Source organism: Perognathus longimembris, chromosome 21, assembly GCF_023159225.1.
Source record: "Perognathus longimembris pacificus isolate PPM17 chromosome 21, ASM2315922v1, whole genome shotgun sequence".
Lineage (NCBI taxonomy): Eukaryota > Metazoa > Chordata > Mammalia > Rodentia > Heteromyidae > Perognathus > Perognathus longimembris.
The window spans coordinates 42889957-42913269 of record NC_063181.1 but is presented as its reverse complement, the minus strand read 5'-3'; the positions used below and the strand labels follow the sequence as shown (position 1 = coordinate 42913269).

General features: G+C 35.5%; 1 protein-coding gene across 2 annotated transcripts in view; it reads left to right on the top strand.

Moving 5' to 3' along the window:
- The window catches only part of Sgcz (sarcoglycan zeta), a 246332-nt gene that overhangs the window by 211472 nt on the left and 11547 nt on the right, over positions 1 to 23313 (top strand). The window contains exons 4-5 of one of the 2 annotated variants that reach the window (XM_048330455.1): positions 3663 to 3785; positions 16629 to 16701. In XM_048330455.1, coding sequence (XP_048186412.1) covers positions 3663 to 3785; positions 16629 to 16701 — 196 coding nt within the window. The remainder of the gene's footprint in view (positions 1 to 3662; positions 3786 to 16628; positions 16702 to 23313) is intronic. The other variant, XM_048330456.1, reaches the window with a different exon arrangement.

Sequence of the window (23313 nt, the reverse complement as noted above, 5' to 3'; positions counted from 1 at the left end):
TATCAATCACTATGATCAAATTAGATTCATTCCAGGGATGCAAAACCAGTTCAATATAGGCAAGTCAATTAACATAATTCACCACATCAATAGGAGCAAGGTCAAGAATCACATGGTTATTTCCTTAGGCATAGAAAGTGCATTTAACAAAACCCAGCACCCTTTTATGATGAGAGCTTTGGAGAAAGTAAGATTCTGGGAACATTTCTGAATATAATAAAGGCTCTTTATGACAAACCTAGAGCTAGCATTATACTTAATGTCAAAAAGTTAATGCCATTTCCTTTAAAATCAGGACCAAGACAAGGATTTCCTCTCTCTCCACTCCTCTTCAACATAGACCTGGAATTCCCAGCCAGAGCAATAAGGCTAGAGACAAATAGAAATCGGATCCAAGTAGGGAAAGATGAAGTAAACCCCTCTCTCTCTTTGCAGATGACATGATCTTGTATTTTAAAAACCCCATAGAGTCTACTCTGAAGTTACTTGAGTTGATGGCAAAGCTTCGGCAAAGTAGGAGTATGTAAAATAAATCCTCAAAAATCCATGGCTTTTGTGTATGCCAACAATGAGAAGAGCAAGGCTGAAATCAAGAAAGTAACTCCCTTTGGAATAGCCTCAAAAATCATTACATACTTAGGAATAATCAGAACTGAAGGAGTAAAAGACCTCTACGATGAAAACTTTAAAAACCTGAAAATGGAAATTAAAGCAGAACTAAGGAAATGGAAAAACCTCCCATGCTCCTGGATTGGGAGGATTAACATTGTGAAAATGGCAATATTGTCAAAGGCTATCTACAAACGCAATGCAATACCCATCAATATCACAACACTATTCTTCAATGAAATAGAGGAAGCAATCCAAAAATTCACATGGAACAATAAAAGACCACAAATATCAAAAACAATCCTAAGCAGGAAGAACAGTGTTGGAGGAATTTCAATATCAAACTTCAAAGCTTCATATTGGCACAAGAACAGGCCTGAGGACCAATGGAACAGAACTGAAGACCCAGAAATGAACCCACAGACCTATGGCTATTTAATCTTTGATAAAGGAGCTAAAAACAGTATGGAAGAAAGACAGCCTCTTCATCAAATGGTGATGGCAAAACTGGTTCAATACATGTAACAAACTAAAAACTAAATCCTTATATATCACCCTACACCAGAATCAATTCTAAATGGATCAAAGACCTGAGGGTAAAAGCAGATACCCTGAAAATATTTTAGGAAGGAATAGGAGAAACATTTGAGCTCCTTTGCATGGGTCAAAACTTTCTTAATAACAGCCCAGAAACACAACAAATCAAAGAAAGGTTGAACAAATGGGATTGCATTGAACTACAGAGCATCTGCATGGTGAAGGACATAGCTTGCAAGAAAAATAGAAAGCCGACAGTTTAGAGAAGATCTTTATTGGCCATACAATAGAAAAATGCCTCAACTAAAATACATGTCAAACTAAAAGAATTAAATTCCTCCAAAGCAAATTCTCAAAGAACCCACTGCCCCCTCAACAAATAGGTTAAAGACATAAAAGGACTTCTCTGATGAGGAAATGAGAATGGTCAAGAGACACATGAAGAAGTGCTCACCATCACTGTCCATAAAAGAAATGCAAATCAAAACAACACTGAGATTCCACCTCACCCCAATAAGAATGGTCATTATCAAGAAAACCAATAGTAACAGATCCTGGTGGAGATGTGACCAAAAGGGAACCTTACTACATTGTTGGTGGGAGTGTAAACTACTTCAACTACTCTGGAAAGTGGTATAGAGGTTCCTCAAAAGGCTAAACATAGAGCTCCCCTATGACCCAGCAGCCCCACTTTTGGGCAACTACCCAAAAGATTACAAGCAAGACCACACTAAAGCCACCAGCACAACTATGTTCATCACAGCACAATTTTTCATCCCTAAAACGTGGAACCAACCCAGATGCCTCTCAGTAGATGAATGTATCAGGAAAATGCGGTACATATACACAATGGAATCTTATGACTCTATCAGAAAGGATGGCATTGACCCATTCGTAAGGAAATAGAAGGACTTTGAAAATATAATACTAAGTGAAGTGAGCCAGACCCAAAGAAACATGGACTCTATGGTTTCCCTCATTGGGAATAATTAGTACATGTCTAGAATAGTCCTAGCAGAAGATCACAATAGTTCTATAGGTATATCATATGCGCACATAAGATGATGCTAAGAGAAACTTCAAGTTATGGATACATGTGGTGTATCATTGTTATTTTCAACATGGCACATGAAACCTTTCCCTTGTTTATTCATGTTTCTTTCCTGTGGTTTTACCCCTGATATCACTGTAAGTGATTTTAGTATCCTAGATATTTTATATATGTGTATTGTAGCTAGAGACAGGAAAGAGAATAGCAAAATTGAGAGACAAAGGATAAAAGACAAACCAATGCAGCAGCAATACTTACAAAACTATATGGTGTAAACCAACTGTACAACTCATTGCAGGGGGTGGTGAGGTAAGGAAATGGGGAGGGGGAGGCAAGGGGAAAAGGAGGGAGGAGGTAACAAGTGGATAAGAAATGTCACAATAAAGAAATGTTTTAAAAACTTTAAAAAAAAAAAGAAATTTTCTTTCACATTAAACAGACACAATTCTTAATCCAAGGGTATGTGGAAATTCACACATGATCTTCCAAGTGGTGATAGCATGCAAAGACAAATAGAAAGGTGCATACCCACAGTGGGCTACTCCCATGTCACTGACAAGACTGGATTGTATGTGTGTAGTCTTTTGATTTAGAGAGCTGGGAGATGTCGGCCTTGATGGAGCAGGAGGGGAAGATATTGATCCAAACATGAAATATGGCATGCCACGAGAAGGAAATGTATATGGTGGAAATACCAACAGGCCTCTGCAGTGTTTAGAGGTTTGTGGGTTTGTTTTTTTCATCAAAAGAGTGACTTTCCTCTCAAAACATGTTTTCCACATTCAGGACCTGGCTAGGTCATTTGTGGATTTTTATTTCAATTGTGTCACAACACAACACACATCAATAAATTAGGAAAAGTATTGTTTAAAAATACATAAGACAACACTTCAAAAATGAAGCAATTGGAAGACTGATAAAACCGTGATCTACCTCATTGATGTGGGAGAGTGAAAAATATCACCAGGAAGAAACAAACAAACAAGCAAGCAACAAAAGTTTCGTTCTGAATGGTGCTTCACAAATCCCCCCTGAAGCAGCACGGTGACTCTGGTGGGCATTGAAGGGCAGAACCGGGAAGCTCAGTCACCCCCCAATGATTTCCTGAGGATACGCAGATACCAGGTCTCATTGCTCCAAGACTTCAGCTTGCAAGAGAAACAAGCAAATCCTTTCCTTTCTTGTGGGGGTACACAGAGGCATTTTTATTAAATATCTAAATTTAGCCTGATTAGGAAAATCTCCAATAATTAGAGATCATATCCATGCTCAGTGATAGCCCTGCAAATCTCTGCCAAAGGAAACAGGTTCTTGAAAAAGATGACATTTTAAACTAGCAATTCAGAAATAAAACACGCAGATAAGATAAGCGAACTATGCCCCTCTTTCTTTTCCATATTTCTTATTACATGCACAGTTTTTTCTGGGCACTGGTTTTACGTTTCCTCCCCCCCACTGTTTGCAGGGGCTGATGCAGTGGAGGCTCAGTGTAAGAGGTTCGAGGTGAGAGCCGGCGAGGGCGGCAGGATGCTGTTCTCTGCAGATGAGGACGAGATCACCATCGGAGCCGAGAAGCTGAAGGTGACAGGTACACGGACTGAGCTCTGGACATTGCTGAATTACTGGCATAGCGTTTATTATGGAAAGCAAATGCAGCTGCGAAAATAACTATTCTGAGGATGTGTGTGTGTGTGTGTGTGTGTGTGTGTGTTTGCAAGTGCACACCCATGCATTTGCATTAGCAGGTGAATGTATGCACACACACACACACACACACACACACACACCCCTATGAATTAGATATATTCATAGCTTTGTCTTTCCATTTTGTTTTATGTCTAACGCCTATACTCATGAGGGTATTTTAGTTTGATTAGGATTGCTCCAATATCTGATAACATATGGATCAAAAAACTTTCTTACAGATCCTTATCTTTACACAGAAACCAAGACACACACACACATTCAGATGCCTGCCATGCGTTACCTTGAATGCTTCTAAAGTAAAGCCACCTAGAAGTATCAAAGGCAGGTATAATTTAGGATTTCATATGCTCAGAACAGAAAATCGAGCATGGCAGAGCATGCGATTTAAGGGCAGAAAGATTGATAAGTGAACCTCTCCTATACTTTAAAGCAAGGCTGGAGGCATTTGACAAATAACACTGCAAAGGGACAGTGACTTCAGGGTACTTCATATCAATTAGATAGCTGTGCTGACAAGACTTCAAAGTGACATGCGACAAGAGAACTTCAGGAAGTCTATTCTAGAATTGTACAGTTTTGGAAAAAAGTTTTCTATTTAAGTAATATCCTTAGGAATTAAAATTAAATTGGATCCCTTCTAGCTTTATACTTTATGAACAATGGCAGTTCATAAATGGGCTTTTCTCTCAGTGTAACAGAAGTGAATGGATTCATTTAGACAATGGCCATGTCTATACATCTGAGGCATATCATTTATGACTAAAATTTATTCTTAGTTTAGTGTAGTTCTGCATATTTATCTTTCTCATATCCAGCAAGTAACAGGAATTTACCGTATGCATTGAAATACATATGGAATGCAGGTGGGTAGAAGTAAAATGTCCAAGTCTTATTGAACATCACCAAACTAGATACTATGGCTATGATAAGCATTCATCTTCCCCAAATTTGTAATTAATATTATCATAAATAATTTATTATATTAACCAAAACATACTTGCTGCCCTTGATATGCCCTCACTAGATCAAGAAATACGTAGGAGTTTTACATTTATTTCACGTAAGTTCACTTTTGAAATTATTGTTCATTTTGCATTCCCTCCTATGGGCCAAAGGTATTACTTAATACAATTATCTGTTGAGACCTAGTAAACAGATGAAAGATATAAACCTTTCTGCACAGAGGGCTTAAATTTAGTGTTTTCAGGCTGAATCTATCAAATGTGATCTGTACTTCATTTGTATTCCAAGTAGTACAGTAGCTTAGCAAAATGCAAGTATAAGTCAATTGACTCTAGAAGGTGAAGGACTTTTTAGTCCTGCAGAATATCATCCTTTTTAAATAAAAAGCTTTAAATGGTGATTAGACATCTTTCAGCTATGAAAGGCAAGGAGACAAGAGCAAAATGTATGTGCCGAGAAAAAAAATTACCCTTTTCTCCAGATAGTGTAAATTAAAACTGGCAGTCTGTAGAATACACGACACAGTGTATGCTCTGGCCTCAGTGTCAGTTGGAAAGCCCAAACAGCACACCTTTGTCTTTTCTACTTGAAGGATTAGAAGGACCGACAAGTTCCAATCCTTGTTTGACAACAGAAGAACGGATTTTTCTGAAGAGCTGCCTTTTAAATTAAACACGATGCTTCTGGGTTGGGATCAATATTGTCTTGCTTTTATTAGTTGGTTTTCCACCTCCTTGTTCTTGCCGGTTACCTTAGCACACCGTGATGAGCTCATCCTTGACATCAGCCTTTCCATGGGGTAGACCCACGGCTCCTCAGAGCTGTCCAAATGATGACAAAGTGGCAATCCTCGGGCAGCAGGACAAAGCGGCTTTGTCTGAATGGCCCCGGAAGAAAAGTGTGTAGCTCAGGCCCTGAGAAAAGCGAGGCACAATCACTGAATTTTCTGTAGTGAAGCCTTCTGCGTCTATAGGCGAGGAGCAATCCCTCAACTCACAAAAGGTGACTATGATCCCTTAGGCCCTGTAAAAAGCTAGGTAACATTTGACCTGAGGGTTTGAAATGGGTGAACAATCATTTCTGCCCTCGGCAAAAAACAAGCCATTTCCTCTGAGCACTTTGGTATGAGTCTTCTCTGTGACTTATTTTTCTAAGCTCTTATGGAAATATCCTTCATTTCTAGTCCATGAATCCACAAACTTCTTGGAAATCTAATTGTATAATAGGAATGAGGAATCAAGTCATAAGACATGGCTAGCTCATTTACACATACAAACGAGGCACATCTGTTCCGTGCTTTTAAACTTTTCCACTGAGTACAGCCATTGTGTAAATTAATAGTTTTTTCCAGAGGCACCACGTTCATGCCCAAAGCATTAACTGCAGATGATGAGGTAGAACCTTCTTTGTTTCCTTCCTGGAAATGGGTCAGGGTCTGTATTTGGATCCCGAAAATTGTTAGTTTTTCTTCTCGTGTTTCTTAAGTATTTTAAATCCCTTCCTTGACTCAAACTTCCAACTTTCTCTTTCTTTCCATTTGTATCAAACTTACATTGTCTGACCATGCTTTCGTAGCTCACACATGTAATCATGGTTTATTGGGGCTTGCATCTTAATTATCAATATCCAGCAAAATGCTGGACTGAAGACATGCCTCAAGTCATAGGGCAATATCCCTGGTACCAGCAGAATAAAAAGGAAAGGAAAAGATTATCTGGATATCAGGGTAATTGTTGGGGGGTGGGGGAAAAGCAACTGAGGTCAATTGATTAGTGTTAATCACATATACAAAATTCTTTTGTCAAGCAGCTTAATATATTCACAATGACCAGGTCTCAAAGTGTGAGCAACTTTTGCTGGGGGAGAGAATAGCCATTATTTTGCTACCACTGTATATAAATCATTGAGTCTTTTTAGGCATGGCTTTTTTTTTAAATATTGTAAGAAGGACTTACCACATAAGATTTTACTAACATACACAAAAAGAACCATATAAAAAGTAACTTAGGACTAATCTCAGGAAATATTTCATATTTGAAATAAATATTATTTCCAGTAAGTGATAATTTTTAAAAGCGCTACAGTTTTTGCTTTATATTTGTAAAATTATTGTGATTGTGAAGAATAAAAGATATTAAACAATGTACAAATAATGAAATGAGGATTGAAAATCAAAATATGTGAGGTAGGAATTGCATTATGAATATTAGAAATATAGAGAATTAAGTCATAAAATTCAATGTGTATATGTGAAAATAAAACTAAGAATATTGAGGAAATGGGTGGGGTTGGGAGAGATGGGGAGAATGTTGAAAGGGGTGACACTGATCAAGACGCATTTTACTTATAAATGGATTTGTTGAATTCGAGACCCCTTTGTACGACTACTTAAAGATACTAGGCAGGCACCATTGGCTCATGCCTGTGAGCCTAGCTCTTCAGATGTGAGGGTCATGATTCCTAGCAAGACTCCGATCTCCAATCACCCACTAAAATGCCAGAAGTAGCTCAAGTGGTAGAGCACTAGCCTTAAGCCAAAGAGCTCAGTTACAGTACCCATGATCAGAGTTCCCACCCTACTAATGCCAGGAAACTACACATACACACACACACACACACACACACACACACGTGTGTGAATGCAAATGCACACGTACATACACAAAGACAAGACACCCTGCAAGTACAGATTTTTGCCCTTTGCCATACTGCTGAAGCTGTCACATACCACAGCTTCTGTGCTGCTTCAAAAAAGAAGTGGGAAAAGGGAAGTAGGGGAGAATATTCTCATAATATTGCTATGTGGTAAAAGCGTGTGTGCATGCTTGGGATGATTTGTAGAGAAATTATTATTTGTCTAATAACAAATGTCATTAGCTATAGTATATGCTGATAATTTCAATGGGAAAGAAGCATAAAATGAAATTCTGAGCTAAATATAGAAATTCTCCTGTATATGCTTGTAGCATTAGTTTCTTTTGCAACTTGCCAGTGACTAGCGTCAGTATAGGTTGCTCTCTTCACGGAAGCTATTAAGAAATGTTTAGCATTGGCGTTTGCCTACTATAAAAGTCAATGTCTGATAGAGATATAAAATTGCATTATGTATATGTACCATATTTTCCTGATCCATTTGTCTACTGAGAGGCATCTGGGTTGGTTTGGTTCCATATTTTAGCTATGACAAATTGTGCTGCGATGAACATTGTTGTGCTGGTGGCTTTAGTGTGTTCTTGTTTGTGGTCTTTTGAGTAGATGCCCAAAAGTGGGGCTGCTGGGTCATAGGGGAGCTCTATGTTTAGCCTTCTGAGGAATCTCCATACTGCTTTCCAGAGTGGCTGAACCAGTTTACATTCCCACCAACAAGGAAGTAGGGTTCCCTTTTAGCCACATCCCCTCCAACATTTGTAATTGTTAGTTTTCTTGATATAGGACATTCTTACTGGGGTGAGATGGAATCTCAATGTTGTTTTGATTTGTACTGGAATTTTATGCCTCTGTCAGAAAGAATGACATTTGCCCCATTCATAAGGAAATGGAAGGACTTGGAAAAAATCATACTAAGTGAAGTGAGCCAGACCCAAAGAAACATGGACTCTATGGTCTCCCTCATAGGGAATAATTAGCACAGGTTTAGACTAGTCACAGCAGAGGATCACAAGAGCCTAATAGGTATGCCCCTATGAATGCATAAGATAATGCTAAGTAAAATGAACTCCATGTTATGGAAGCAAGTGTTATATCACTGTAGTAATTACTTTCAACATGCCATGTGAAACCATAGCTTCTATTGTTGATGATCCTCTTGTATCCCCTTCCTGTTGTTGTACCTGCACTACCACTGTATCTTATCTGAGTACATTGGAAACTGTATATACTGGTATTAGAACTAGGAAAGTGAAAGGGAATACCAAAATTGAGAGACATAGGATAAAAAGACAAACGACTACAAAAGCAATGCTTGCAAAACTGGTGTAAATGAATTGAACAATTCATGGGGGGAAAGGGAAAGGGAGAGGGGGAGGGGAGAATGAGGGACGAGGTAACAAACAGTACAAGAAGTGTATCCAATGCCTAACATATGAAACTGTAACCTCCCTGTACATCACTTTGACAATAAATAAGAAAAAAAAACGTTAATGTCTAGGTAATGGTAACAGCAACACTAAGCAAGTGTATTCTGCTGGCCGGCAGTGCAGCTGTGGTAAAGAAAGACCGAATGAGAGAACGAGGGGCCAGCAGCACCGAGTGTCATTCTGTGTCCTGAAAGGTGGTCCTGGACAATTTGGCTAGCAAGTATCAAAAGTCAACAGCTTCTTATTTATAAATTATGGAGCTCACAAATGAAAACACCCACTAGATTTTCAATGCATTCATTCCAGTTGGCCCCTGTAAAAGCATCACGTCTGACACAGAGAAGCTGTCTATAATGTTAGAAATATTCACACTAGAGTAATGCTAAGAAGAAACCTAGGAATACCCACATGTAACATAATCACGACAATTTAAATCAAATGAGATTAATAACATACTGATATGCTTTTGCTATTGAATAATGACTGTCATTTACATTAACACATATATATCAGTACCTAGGGGTATTTATTATCTTCATCTGGAAAATGGCCTCATGTTTAGTGAGTGACAAGAAGTTCACAGAGCCCTCAGTGACAATAGATGAAATACATCTGCCTCTCCTCACCAGTAGTTTGTTCTAATTTCTACTTAATTTTACCTATATTAGGATATACCCATTTATATAACACATCCAGACCCTGGAGAACTTCCCGGATTTGATTTCTTTACTAGGCTATTATTTCAAGTAAATTCGTTTAGTAAGCAGGAAATACAGTGAAATCTTATAAGTTCACTTAAATACTATATGTGCACAGATACTCATGTGTATCTTACAGATAAATATCCAGTATCTGCTTACTGTTTTGGGCCACACTTGGAGTTTGAATGCAGGATTTCACTCTTGCTGAGCTGCTGCTCCACCATTTGAGCCATAGCTCCCGTCACAGTGCCTGCTGGCTATTTGAAAGGTTGGGCCTTGCTTTTGATCTGCGTGCCTCCTCAAGCAGCAAACCGCCTACCTGAGGCTTCCCATTGCTGCTGGGATGACAGGGACTCACCACAAGGCTCACCACAGTCCTTCCATTCCTCCAGCTCTTATCTTGCAAATAGATTGGAATGACAAGCATAAGCCAGCGGTCCTAGCTTCTCATATTCATTTCTAAGTCCTGTCATTCAGTGCTGGCTTCTATGTTTAATGGCTTCAGTATTCTATTTTGTTGCACCATAGTATTTTATTAAATAGTTTATTATCAAGATGCATTATATTCATAAACTGCTATGGTGAATGGTAAATCCTTTCTTTAACTATGTAAAGATAATAAAATATAATTAAAAGTAATTTATCATTGAATATTTTGGTTTTCCTTTGAACCTTCATTGTAATATTCTGAATTTCTTTGCAATGACATTTCATATGCATAACTAACTCTTTAAAAATACCTGCAATTTAGATTGTTTTACACATAATATAAACCGTAGGAAGTTTTCATTTTTTATTTTGGACTCATCATCAGGGAATGAAGGTTTTCATATTCCTGGATCTCATAGGTCAATGAATCATATATGTGTGTGTGTGTATGTGTGTGTATACATGTATCTGTATGTAATGTATATGCTTATATATGGCATCATAGGAATTTTTTCCACTTCTTTATTGTCGAAGTGATGTACAGAGGGGATACAGTTCATACGTAAGGCAGTGAGTACATTTCTTATCCAACTTGTTACCTCCTCAGTCATTTCCCCCTTCCCATTTCTCTCTCCCCCTATGAATTGTACAGTTGGTTTACACCACATAGTTTTGTAAGTATTGCTGTTGCATTGGTTTATCCTTTTGTCAGAAAATGAATAATAACAAATGCTGGAGGGGATGTGGCCAACAGGGAACCCTACTACATTGCTGGTGGGAATGTAAACTTGTTCAACCACTCTGGAAAGTGGTATGGAGATTCCTCAGAAGGCTAAACATATAGCTCCCCTATGACCCAGCAGCCCCACTTTTGGACATCTACCCAAAAGATTACAAGCAAGACCCCACTAAAGCCACCAGCACAACTATGTTCATCACAGCACAATTTTTCATTGCTAAAATATGAAACCAACCCAAATGCCCTCAGTAGATGAGTGGATCAGGAAAATGTGGTACATGTACACAATGGAATTCTTTGACTCTATCAGAAAGAATGACATTGCCCCATTCGTAAGGAAATGGAAGGACTTGGAAAAAAAATGATATGAAGTGAAGTGAGCCAGACCCAAAAAACATGAAACTCTATTGTTTCCCTCATTGGGAATAATTACTACATGTCTAGGACAGTCCTATCATATGCATTTTTGAAACCTCAGTTTTAAAAGGGAACAAAAATATTGAGTACTTCCACCTCTTATTTTTATATACCAAGAACCAGTAAGGGTTCAAATAAATGATTTATTAATGTCACCCTGCAAGTGAGACAACAAAGTGAACTTGATTTCAGATCTCTGTTACATCATGTGTTCACTTTAATGTTACTCTGTTGGAAACACTGCTGACACTGTGATACTTTGTATAGTGTCTTGACTGAATAAGTATCCCCTGAAATAATTTAACTGAATAGGAACATTACCTGAGTCTGATTGTTCTTTCTTTATTTCACTTCAGCCACAAGAACAACAAAGTTCCTTCTAATTTGAATCAAGCATGGAAATTTAGGAAGTCAGAACACATTATTTTGAAACAGTTATCTAAAACAGTGGATTATTTCACTAAAAGGATTCTTTTGATTTCAGTGAAAAGGTTGTTTGGATAAGTTCACAAATTTGTCAAAGTGGTCATTTTCTAAATTCCCACAAAATGGACTGCATCTGCTCCAAGTGGAAAATACAGCATTTTATCTCAGCCATCAAAATGGCATCTTCACTTTTCCTGCACACAATGTATCTCAAAAGATTCAAATGCAATTACATGTTTATATTTTGGTTAGGAGCCCCTGGTTAGCAACATTCGTTTTCAGGCCTATTATTCAGGTTTCTTTTACTCCAAGTTACCCAAATATATATTTTTCTTTTTTCTCTAGTGAGTTGTTTACTTCTTTTTGGCTTATAAAAGCTATTTTATATTATCTGGATATTATCAGCTTTATGTGCTGTAGACTATGATCTTTATATTTCCTTTTTTTTTTTGGCCAGTCCTGGGCCTTGGACTCAGGGCCTGAGCACTGTCCCTGGCTTCTTCCCGCTCAAGGCTAGCACTCTGCCACTTGAGCCACAGCGCCGCTTCTGGCCATTTTCTGTATATGTGGTGCTGGGGAATCGAACCCAGGGCTTCATGTATACGAGGCAAGCACTCTTGCCACTAGGCTATATCCCCAGCCCTATATTTCCATTTTTTTTTTTTTTTTTTTTTGGCCAGTCCTGGGCCTTGGACTCAGGGCCTGAGCACTATCCCTGGCTTCTTCCCGCTCAAGGCTAGCACTCTGCCACGTGAGCCACAGCGCCGCTTCTGGCCGTTTTTTCTGTATATGTGGTGCTGGGGAATCGAACCTAGGGCCTCGTGTATCCGAGGCAGGCACTCTTGCCACTAGGCTATATCCCCAGCCCCTATATTTCCATTTTTAATGACTTATTTCTGTTAGGAAATATTTCATGTCATAAGGTTTTTCATCTCACTACCTTAGATCTTATCCAAATTTGCATGCAGACATTTTGCAAGGACCTCTCCAGATTACCTTTTTATTATTGCTATTCCCTTCTCACATTTTTCCTTATTGAATGTCCAATTTACAAAGGGATTTCATTTGATACTCTCATATATACATACAATGTACTTTGATCCAATTATCTTCCTCTATTAATCTTTCCTATCTTTTTCTCAATATCTATGAATGTCATACTCCATTTTCCTACATGCATATAAAGAGCATTGATTATGTAGCTCAGTACATTCTAATCGCTAACCCTTTGCCCTCTCATTACTTTGTAGTAAAAATGTTTTAAAAAACCATTGAGTGATTAAGAAATATAATAAATCATTAGTAGCCATAATTACTACGTAGTACAATAGACCACTATTCTAGTCTTTGAAACCTCTGTATCTTTTAGTATATGTGCTGCCGAAGCAAGCACACCTCTGTATCTTTTATTACATTATTTACCCCAATCTTCCTCCTGTCCAAGCCACTGGTTAATGACACTTCTAGTCCGTTTTTGATACTTTTATATTTCATATATTAGTGAGATCATATTTTTCTTGGTTTTATTTCATGGGATACATGTCTTTCATTCTACTTATGTTGTCACAATGGTAGAATTTCCTTCCACTTAAGGCTGCATATGCTAGTTTCTCTTTAGGATATAATTTTCATCAAAAAGCAAACAGCCTGAGGCAATTTTTAATTAAAAAAATAAATTAAAAATAAAAGTAATTTAATAATAAGAACATTTCAGAAACCTTGGTAGCTTATCTTCCAATCTCAAATTAACATATATATATACAAGTATAGATACATATATATATAAAACTGTATATATCTATACACACACACATATATATATATATATATATATATATATATACATCAGATCATCAGAAAGAACACTTCAGCAGTACTTAACATTCAGTTTCAATTCAGGACTTTAAACTTGCTGAGTAGACATTCTACCAATTGAGCTGCTCCTACATTCAAGAACACTTTTAATTAATATATAATATAATTATATATGTGTGTTATCAGAAAAAATAACTGATTCATCTCATTGTGATTTCACCAATTTATATTTTGGAGTTATCATTACAAATAAAAGGAATAAAAGAGTAATGAAGGATGATTTACCAAAAATTGGAAGGTATTCACTAATCATTGTGAATTCAAATGTTGACATTATGGACAAAAAGGGAATTGTTCTGCTCCTTAAGATCTATATAATTTTGGCCTCATCCTCTTCTTTATTTAGTGTTGACATTCAAAATTCTGCCTAAGTTTTCTGTACACTACCAAAAAAAAAGGTGCTTGGAGGGTAAATTCTCATGTTCCATTAACCTTTTGTATTTTAAGCTCTGATATTTTATGAGAAAAAAAAAACTCTTTCATACTAACTCACACGTAAACTCCTTCATCACTCTTCAAAATAAGAAGGAAAAGTTTTCAGTCACGGTGAATTTTATAATATACCTAAGAGATAGCTGTTCTCACTCTGCTAAGATCAAGACATACATTTAAAATATAATGTAGGAGATGATAATCCTGTCTACAGAGGATTAAAAGTTAGTGACTTTTAATCTATCTAACCAGTTCTTTAGCTCCAAAATAAATAAACAAATTTGATCATTAACTATATTAAACAGCCACTTTCAATACTATTAAACATGATTTTGGGCAATATGTTTAAATTTACATGCTATAACAACAATTTTTAATATGATAATTTTAGGGTTTTCACCCATGTTTTCCATGTTTTATGTAGCTGGTCATGGAAGGATTATGATAATTTTTTTTCCTGAGGTTAAACAAGGTTAACCCTTGTGCCAAAAATCACGTTAACCAATTGACACTGTTACTAGATAACCTATTTTCAGCTAATTCTGAATATGCTGAATTCAATTTAATTTATTTGAATAATTTGAATAATTAAATAATTATTAGTATCAAACCCTGCAAAGTATTACAAGACTATAATTATATCTGAAATAGTAATATTGATTTGAAATTCAAAATTGACTCATTGTTTTCAATTGTCCAATCTGTCAAATCTAGTAGTTTGAGTATTGTGAAAATTCCCAATTTATGCTCTATTTCTCTCACACTTTTGGTATTTTCTGTCCTTCTAGTATATATCTCATTCAATAGAATTTTAATCTCCCTTTATTGAAGTCTTTCTAGAGTATCTTTAATAGTTATTAATTTTTGCAAATTTGACCTCAGTAAGGAAGATTAATAATTTTCATTGTCTAGAAACTTATACTCAAATTTCCTACTTAGATATTATATTGATCCTTCAGGTTAGTCCCATCAATAATGGGGTTATTGACTTAATTTGTTAGGAATCATTTAAAAATCATGAATTATTTTGTATATTGAAATATATGAACTAAGACCTCTACAAGATTTTAATCCTCACCAGAAGATTAAACATTTTATGGTAGTTCACATTTGCTCTCAGCCTCCCATTTTGACCAAAGCTACTATGTGTGTCAGCCTGTGATTGAAAAAAATGTTGTCATTGCTCTTTAATTATATTTCTTCCACCTTATTGAGGACATTTTCATAACCATAGAGTAGTCTAAATTAATTTTCAACTTTGCACATGGATAACTTGCTTGTCTGAAAGTTTTATTTTATTTTAAAATGTCACAGTTTCTATCCTTAAAATATGAAAATATACACCTTAATACATTCCTTTAAATGCCACCCCAAGAAAAATCACAGAACTCAATTTTTTGCCTGAAAGTATTATTTTATTTTCAAAGACCTGTATCAAGGAATTTTCCAATTGTAGATATAAAATACTTCACAAAATATCAAAAGAGAAAACCTTTAAAAATAATTCCTTTGAAATTGAATAAACGATTAAAAAAATTAGCAGTATCTTTCTTGTAGCCTCTTCAAGTGATAAAAGAGCCTTACGAAGGCTGCTCAGAGGTCAAAAAATGCCAATAGCTTTTTGCTTATGAAGTAAAATCTATAATCCTAGGAATTTACTATAGCAGAAACATTTTAATTGTTTTACTTTGAACTGTAATGTAGATGAAATTATGTTACACTACTTGACAACACTTAATCCTCCTTTTTAAGATCAAGGTCTGAATTGCTTTGTTACTTAATGGAATCCTCAGGTAGTTCTAATACTTTTTTCACCCAGCCAATTATCATTAAGAAAGTTGAAGTGTTAGCTCTAATTCCCTGCTAACAATTCCATCGTTGCTTACTGAAAATTGCTATTGCCTTTTGAAAAGAATCTTCTCACTTGGTTTTTGGAGAGGAAAAATATTTTACTTTTCGTAGTTAAATGACAGGTAGGCTGAAGGAGTATGGAAAACGAAATGGAGTCAGTAAGTGGAAGGTGAGATCAGTAGTCAGTCTAACCTCTGAGAAAGATGTTTACAGTGCAAGATCTGCTCAGGCAACTATGATCCCATATGATTTCAACAGTCATAAAACGAAGTAAAATAGTTCCTAACTTTAGATTGCACCTGACCTCCCGAGAGGTCAAAGGAACCTGACATGTCTTCTGAAATTTGATGTTCACTATAACGTTGTCTGCCAGAGAATTGCTAAATTCCCTCTGATATCTGTCCCTAAATAACTAATAAGAACCTGAGGTGGAGCTTGCCTTCCACCTTTCAGTAATGCCCTGCAATGTATAGAGAGGCAGAACTGAGTTCTCAAATACGGCAACCTATTTGTCGTTGGGATCCAAAACATCAGGAAATAAGGGGTGGGTTCTTTCATGAGAAGGTAGAAATTCTCACCCAGCCCGAAATGATATTATCTTACTAGCATAAGATTTTTAGATTGATGTTTAGATTGACCTCATTTGACTGTTCAGTACTCTCTACTATTTTTGGCAACACTTCTCTTTCACTTTTTCTGTGGTTGTGTGCGTTCTTCCCACTTGGGGAAGAATATTTGATGAATAAAGACAGAGATGAAAGCCTGTCGGCCTGTAGACTTGCTTGATCTGACTACCTTGTTCCTGCTGCCCTCAGGCACTGAAGGAGCAGTGTTTGGACATTCGGTGGAGACACCACACATCAGAGCAGAACCATCTCGAGACCTCAGGTAGGTGCTGCGATACCTCTGCAATCATGTCCATCGTTGTTGGACATCCTTCATGTATAACTAGCTAAGCATTGGTGGTTTTCGGTATTAATAATTTACTTTCCTAATTCTATGATAGTCACATATTTGATTGAGGACAAGGAGATAACTTTTTCTTTAAAATTCCTTAGTTTATCCTAACATGCCAACAACGAATATGAACGTAAGTATGGCAGCTAGGAGTAGTGAGGAAAAGCAAAGTAAAGGAGTAATTGAGGAAACTGGCAGGAAGACCAATAAAAATACAGATACTGAGTGGGCACTCAGCCTGTACAGGCTCACACCTGTAATCCCAGCTACTTAAGAGGCTGAGATCGGAGGATCACAGTAAGAAGCTGGATGGGTAAATAAAATCCCCATGAGACTCTCATCTCTAATTAACCACTAAAAAAAAAACCAGAAGTGGAACTGTGGTTCAAGTGGTGGTGGGGCTCTAGCATAGAGAACAAGTAAGCTCAAGAACAGTGCCCGGGCTCTGAATTCAAGTCCAATGACTGAAAAAGAAGGGGGTAGGGGGATGCTGTTAAACCTGACATACACAATTACATATATGATACACAGGCCTGAAGGAAAGGGAGGCTAATAGAAGTTCTACATGACAAAGACATGGTATATTCTAGGAAATTCAGAAGCAAACAAAATAGAAATCAGAAAAAGGCAGAACTGCATTGTCCTATGATGGGCTGTACAGTCTTATAGTGACAATGAACAATGAAATACAGTGATTTGTTTTTGCTCTGTTTCTAAGAGGAACACACACACACACACACACATACACACAGACAGAGAAAGAGAATATATATATATATATATATTCCTAACTAGAAAAATGAAAATTGCGAACTGTCCACATGATTGGGCATTATACCCAGAATAATCATGACAACTGTTAATAATTTATTTTAACTGTCTTTAAATACTGTACAAATGGGATTTAATTCAACATGATAATTTGTGAGTGCAATGCATCTTGATCAATGTCAACCCTTTTACTATTCTCCCTCATCTCATCCAAGTAAAACTTTTCAACTTAAAGTCTATCTGCTCCATGAATATTTTTAATTTGATAAAGATTTGAGAATTAAGTAATGTACCTAATTAATTTTGATAAATTGTACTTTGATGTGTGTTAATTTTAATATGTATAAAAGACAAAACTGACACTAAAATAGTCATTTGCTAAAGATCATTATTAATTTAGATAACAGAGAGTCTGTCTCTGAAAACAAATTATCTTCCTTATTTTGTTTCTCCCCACTTTAATGCACTCATACCAAAATAAACCATTGCTTAAATGTCCAAAAATTGACTTATTTTCTTATTGGATGGATGGAAAAATGCTCGAATGATATCAAAACAAAATTCATAAACTTTAATAAAGAAAAAAACATATTTTACAAAAATGAAATCTGCAGCTCTTACTAGTTTCATACTAAGACTTTCAAAAATATCCCTCAGTTTCTGAGTATTAGGAAAGATTGATTCAGTAAGTCAGTGAAAAATTCCAGGAATTGGTGACCCTTTCCATTAAATCTATGTATCTCTAATAAGGGCAAATAATGGTTATTTATTCTATTTATTCACGACAGATATATATATATGCACATATACAGACATATGTATATATCCATAGTTGTCTATAAGTATTAAAGTGTGTGGAAGAAAGTATGAAAACACTTTCTCATAATGTTCTATAGTCTTGATTTTTTTCTAGCAAGTCAGCATCTTTTGTGCATGCATTTTTTCCTTCAATACCTAACAAGATTGTATGTACTATTAATATTGTCCCTTGCTCATCCTTAATACCTGGAGAGCCTGCAACATGTACCTCTTACATAATAGTGTGGTAAATGTTACTTAACTTGAATCTTTGTAATGAGGCAAAATTAACTAATGACATTAACTATATGAGTGCAGTCTAAGGAGTGAGTCAGCTTTCAGCAGCATGCATAATACTGATATATATATATATATATATATATATATATATATATATATATATATATATATATATAAGTTGGGGATAGTTTAAAGGTTGAGAGTAGAATGGTATTACAGAGGCCGGGGTGAGGGTTGGAAGTGGGGTCAGTGGATTGAGGAGAAGTGTATCTGTAGGCGCTAGTGATGAGTAAAATTGTTAGGATTAAAACTGTTTTGAGTAAAATGGTATGCTGTAGTATGCTACAGTCAAATGTGAAAGTCTAGAAGAAAGGGATGTAATTTTGTTTTTATCAGAGAGAGACATGAGCTTGTTTGCGACTTTCTATTCCATCTGCCTATGTCAATTTCTGTCTCAGTACCAAGCTGCTTCTCTCTTCTGTAATTTATTTTTATTGTAAAGGCAATGTACAAAGAGGTTACAGTTACATAACTCAGGTAATCAGTGCATTTCCTTTATAACAGTGTCACCTCTTCCTGCATTTTCTCCCAATTTTTGATTCTATGGTTCTGCAGTTTAATTTGCAATCATGTATTGTGATGTCCTCATTATTGCCTTTTCTGCTCAGGATTATTTTAGCTGTTGTAGGTCTTTTATGTATTAATTTTAGAGTTGAATTTTCCTATAACTGTGAAGAATGTCATTGGAATTTTGATGTGGATTGCATTAAGTCTGCATCTCATGTTCAGATTTTATAGGCATTCTCACAAAATTGATTCTATCCAGTTTAGAATATGGGAGGTATTCCCATCTTCTCATATCTTCTTCAACTGCTTTCTTCACTTTATAGTTTTCGTGGTTAGATAAAATTTACTTCCTTGATTGAGTCTACTTCATATATTTCTGTTTTATTCTGCTACTTTGCTGAAACTGTTTATCAGATATCAATGGTTTGGTGGACTCTTTAATGTCTTTTACATATAAAAATCACATAATGTACAAAAGGATAATTTGATTTCTTTCTTAGTTATTTATATGTATTATTCTTCTGGCTAAGTATTCAATACTATACTGGATAAGAATGTGGAGAAGGTAATCCTTGTCCTGTTCCTCATATTAGAGGGAATGCTCTCCGGTATTCTTATTTAGTAGCCGCAGCTACAATTCCAGCTTTTTGTATTTAAGATCAGAATCTCATGCACTTTCCTGCCTAGGCTGGCTTTGAACCAGAATCCTCAGATCCCAGCCTCCTGAGTACCTAGGCTTACATACATGAGCCATGGTCACCGACCAAAGTAACCTGTTAGGTTTTTCACTTTGGGGCAAAGTGTCATGTAAATTGAGTTCATTTTATTATATAGTTGCCCTATTTTTCCAGCATTATTTGTAGAAAAGACTTTGCTCTTCTCACTAGACAACATTATTGCCTTTGACAAAATTTAGATGATCACAGAAGTGAAATACTGTGAGATTTGGCTTTATTCAATTGTATTGTTATTTTTTATTATTATAGCTCTGTGTTTAGTTCTATAAAAGTATTATTTTCAAGATTGATTTCAAGACTCTGAGATATTTACACTAACTACATAATTCAGAGGTACTCTCCCCCAACAACCCTAATATTAAAATACTTGTAAGTAAATCATTCACGTCCCCATTTCCTAATATTAGCATACATTTTTAAAGGATCATGTGGAGTCTTAAGAATAGGCACATTTCTAGTATTGAACTTAGCCTGTATTACATTATTGTAATCCTATGATTAACTCACTAGTAATGAAAGACAAATCCACAGAATTTTTTATTGTGATTGTAATACTCCATTTTTAAAGTACATTAGGAATGTGATACCATTTATTAGGAAACAAGCTTCAGAATTTAACTGGACTTATAATTTATAACTACATAATTTTACATGTCATTTCTTATTCAAATTCTTACTTTTAGTTCTCTAGGTTGATATACATAACTATTGCCTGTGTTAATTAAGTTTCAGGGAACTTGTATTTCAGTTTCCCGGGATGCTGCTTAGGCCTAATTTGCATGAGTGTGTAGTGTGCAAGGCAACTTTCAATAGAGACACTGCTTTTCTATTTTCTTGCCACTTATAATAGCCCTTTTAGAACCACGCTTTCTAAAAAGACCTAGGCAAATACTGTTTATAAATAGTCAATGAAATACATAGGTACATAATCATGAACTCAGTTTGGTAATTTGTTATGTCTCATAATGTGTGATGTTTACCTTTATTTCGGGCATTTTAAATTTTATAAGCTACTTGGTCTATTATTTTTTGGACACCATTTGATCATATGATTATCTAATTGCAACACCTTTTAAAATGTAAATAAAACCCTCTGGAAATGGAAAGATTGCTGTCTTACTGTCAAAATACATTGCATTTAATCCTCTTGGAGTTTAGATGGATGTGCAAGGAAAAATTGGTAAAGACATGTGCATGCATGTATGTGTGTGTGTGTGTGTGTGTGAGAGAGAGAGAGAATGTATTTCAAGGTTATAAGTGTTTGTAATCAATCAGATACATTGCATCTATTAATAGTCTCTATTAAATTTTGATATTGGCAATATGCTCCATGTGACTTTCAATTTTTTGGTCTCTTCATTGATTACTTCCTTATTATTTTTGTCCCATAAAAATTATTTTCTTTACTGTGCTTGTCGGGAGATTGCATTAAATCATTCATAAGCTTGCTTTAATATCCCTGTTTATAAGAAAAACCTGATGACTACAATATATTCAGCTGAAAATAGAATTAAGTCCAATTATTTTAACAAATGTTTATTGCTTACTTTTGAACGGAACAGTATGTAATTAATTAAGAATTCTAAACAGTATGCAATTAATTAAAATACTTCCTATATATTACTTGAATATTATATATACCTAATGGAAGAAGACAATGCTATATTTAATAACATCCCATTATTTCCTAATATGTATTACATTTGGCTTTATCAAGACTACACAAATATACAATTGCAATTTATTGAATCCAGGTCCTCTAGCACTTGAGAAATTTAGCAATAAGCAAAACTGCCATTAGTTTGCTAAGAATTACACATTCCATGTGAGGCATAAGTGTTTTGAAATCTTATGTCTTAAGCCAAAACACTAATTACAGAAGAATGTTAATATTCTAGTAAATTCTAATTTATATTTGTCCACAATTGTACTGAATATCAGAAGCTAACCTAATCAATTTATTTCTCTTTCCATGTGCTGAATTGTTATACCAAAGATTTTATACTGTGGCAAAGCATTTGAGAGTGTTGTTTGTTCACTGGAAGCCTCCTATTTCCAGACTGCTGTCTGCTATGAGGTTCTCAGTGCTACCAGCACTCAAACTTCTCTGAACATAGCTCACTAGTGTTCCCTCTTTCGGTATTTTTCCCTCTCAGTTATCCTGAGACATTTATTCCGACACAGCCCCAAACTCTAACACCTAAAAAACAAACATTCCACTTTTTAACGTTTGACCTAAGAACACAAACTATATGCAATTTTTTTGAGTTTTTTTTCCAATATCCTCTACTATATGAATCAAGAAAACAGTGCTTTTACAGGTTAAAATAAAGATACTCAGTAATCTCAGCTTCCTTCTGATGTTTTTGATCATATCATTTGATACATTAATTTTATCAAAATAGTTAAAGCTTCTCAAGATGTCCATAACTTGAAGAAACTCAAAGGATTCCTCTTAATTTTTCTATCATCCACCACTTGTTGCAAAAGATACCACTCAATGAATGGGGAAACAGTGTCATAAAATATGAATCATTGATGAAAATAGTATTGGCCTCAAATATAGGATTCAAGAGGTATACATTTGTGTATCAGGAAAAATGGTTTATAAAATTTCTGCTATTTTGTGTTACTGTCGTATCATTTTAATTTAAAACATCTAGATTTTGAAGTTTGAGTGTGATGTGTAATTCTGGGCAGCACTTTTTTACTAAGTTGTCTGATTATGAGTTATTTTTTTCCTAAAGTTTTGAAGTGTTGCCAAATATATGCTTCAAAAATAAATCAAGACATTTCTTAAAAATAGATATTTTAGAAGCCTGTCCACGTCAATGACAATAGTGAAGTAGCTCATATAGATTGAAGTATCAAAGTCACTTTGCTATGTGAGAAGAGAACTAATCAATCTGCATATTGAAATCACCTTCTAAAGACAAGACTCCCCCTTTTTACACCACTTTTACAATTTCTCTGCTTAAGAGGTGCATGCACTGCAGAATTGTATTATATGTACTTATTTCTTTAAAGCAATTCTGGATATATTGCTTTAAAGGAAACTAATTGTGGATGAGGCTTGAAAAGATTAGTCATAATGACCTATCCTCAGGAGGAAAACAAAGTGCGATCACCAGGAAAGTGAACTTACCTATGGAGACCAATCGGTGTATGCTATATCTCACACCAGTACATTGTATTATTGTATTGTAGTTTCTGTCATCCTCTCTATTCTTTGCTTTACTTTACATTCTGTAACCATTTTACTGAAGCAAGAATATATAATATATGATATATAAACGTGAAGTTTCTTTAATTAAAATTATAAATACTTTGAAATACTTTCAGGTTAAAAACATTCACTGTGTGTTCTTGAAATTGTGTAATATTAATGATTTTCATTAAAGTTTTCCTCTTTGCATAGCTAGGACTCTTT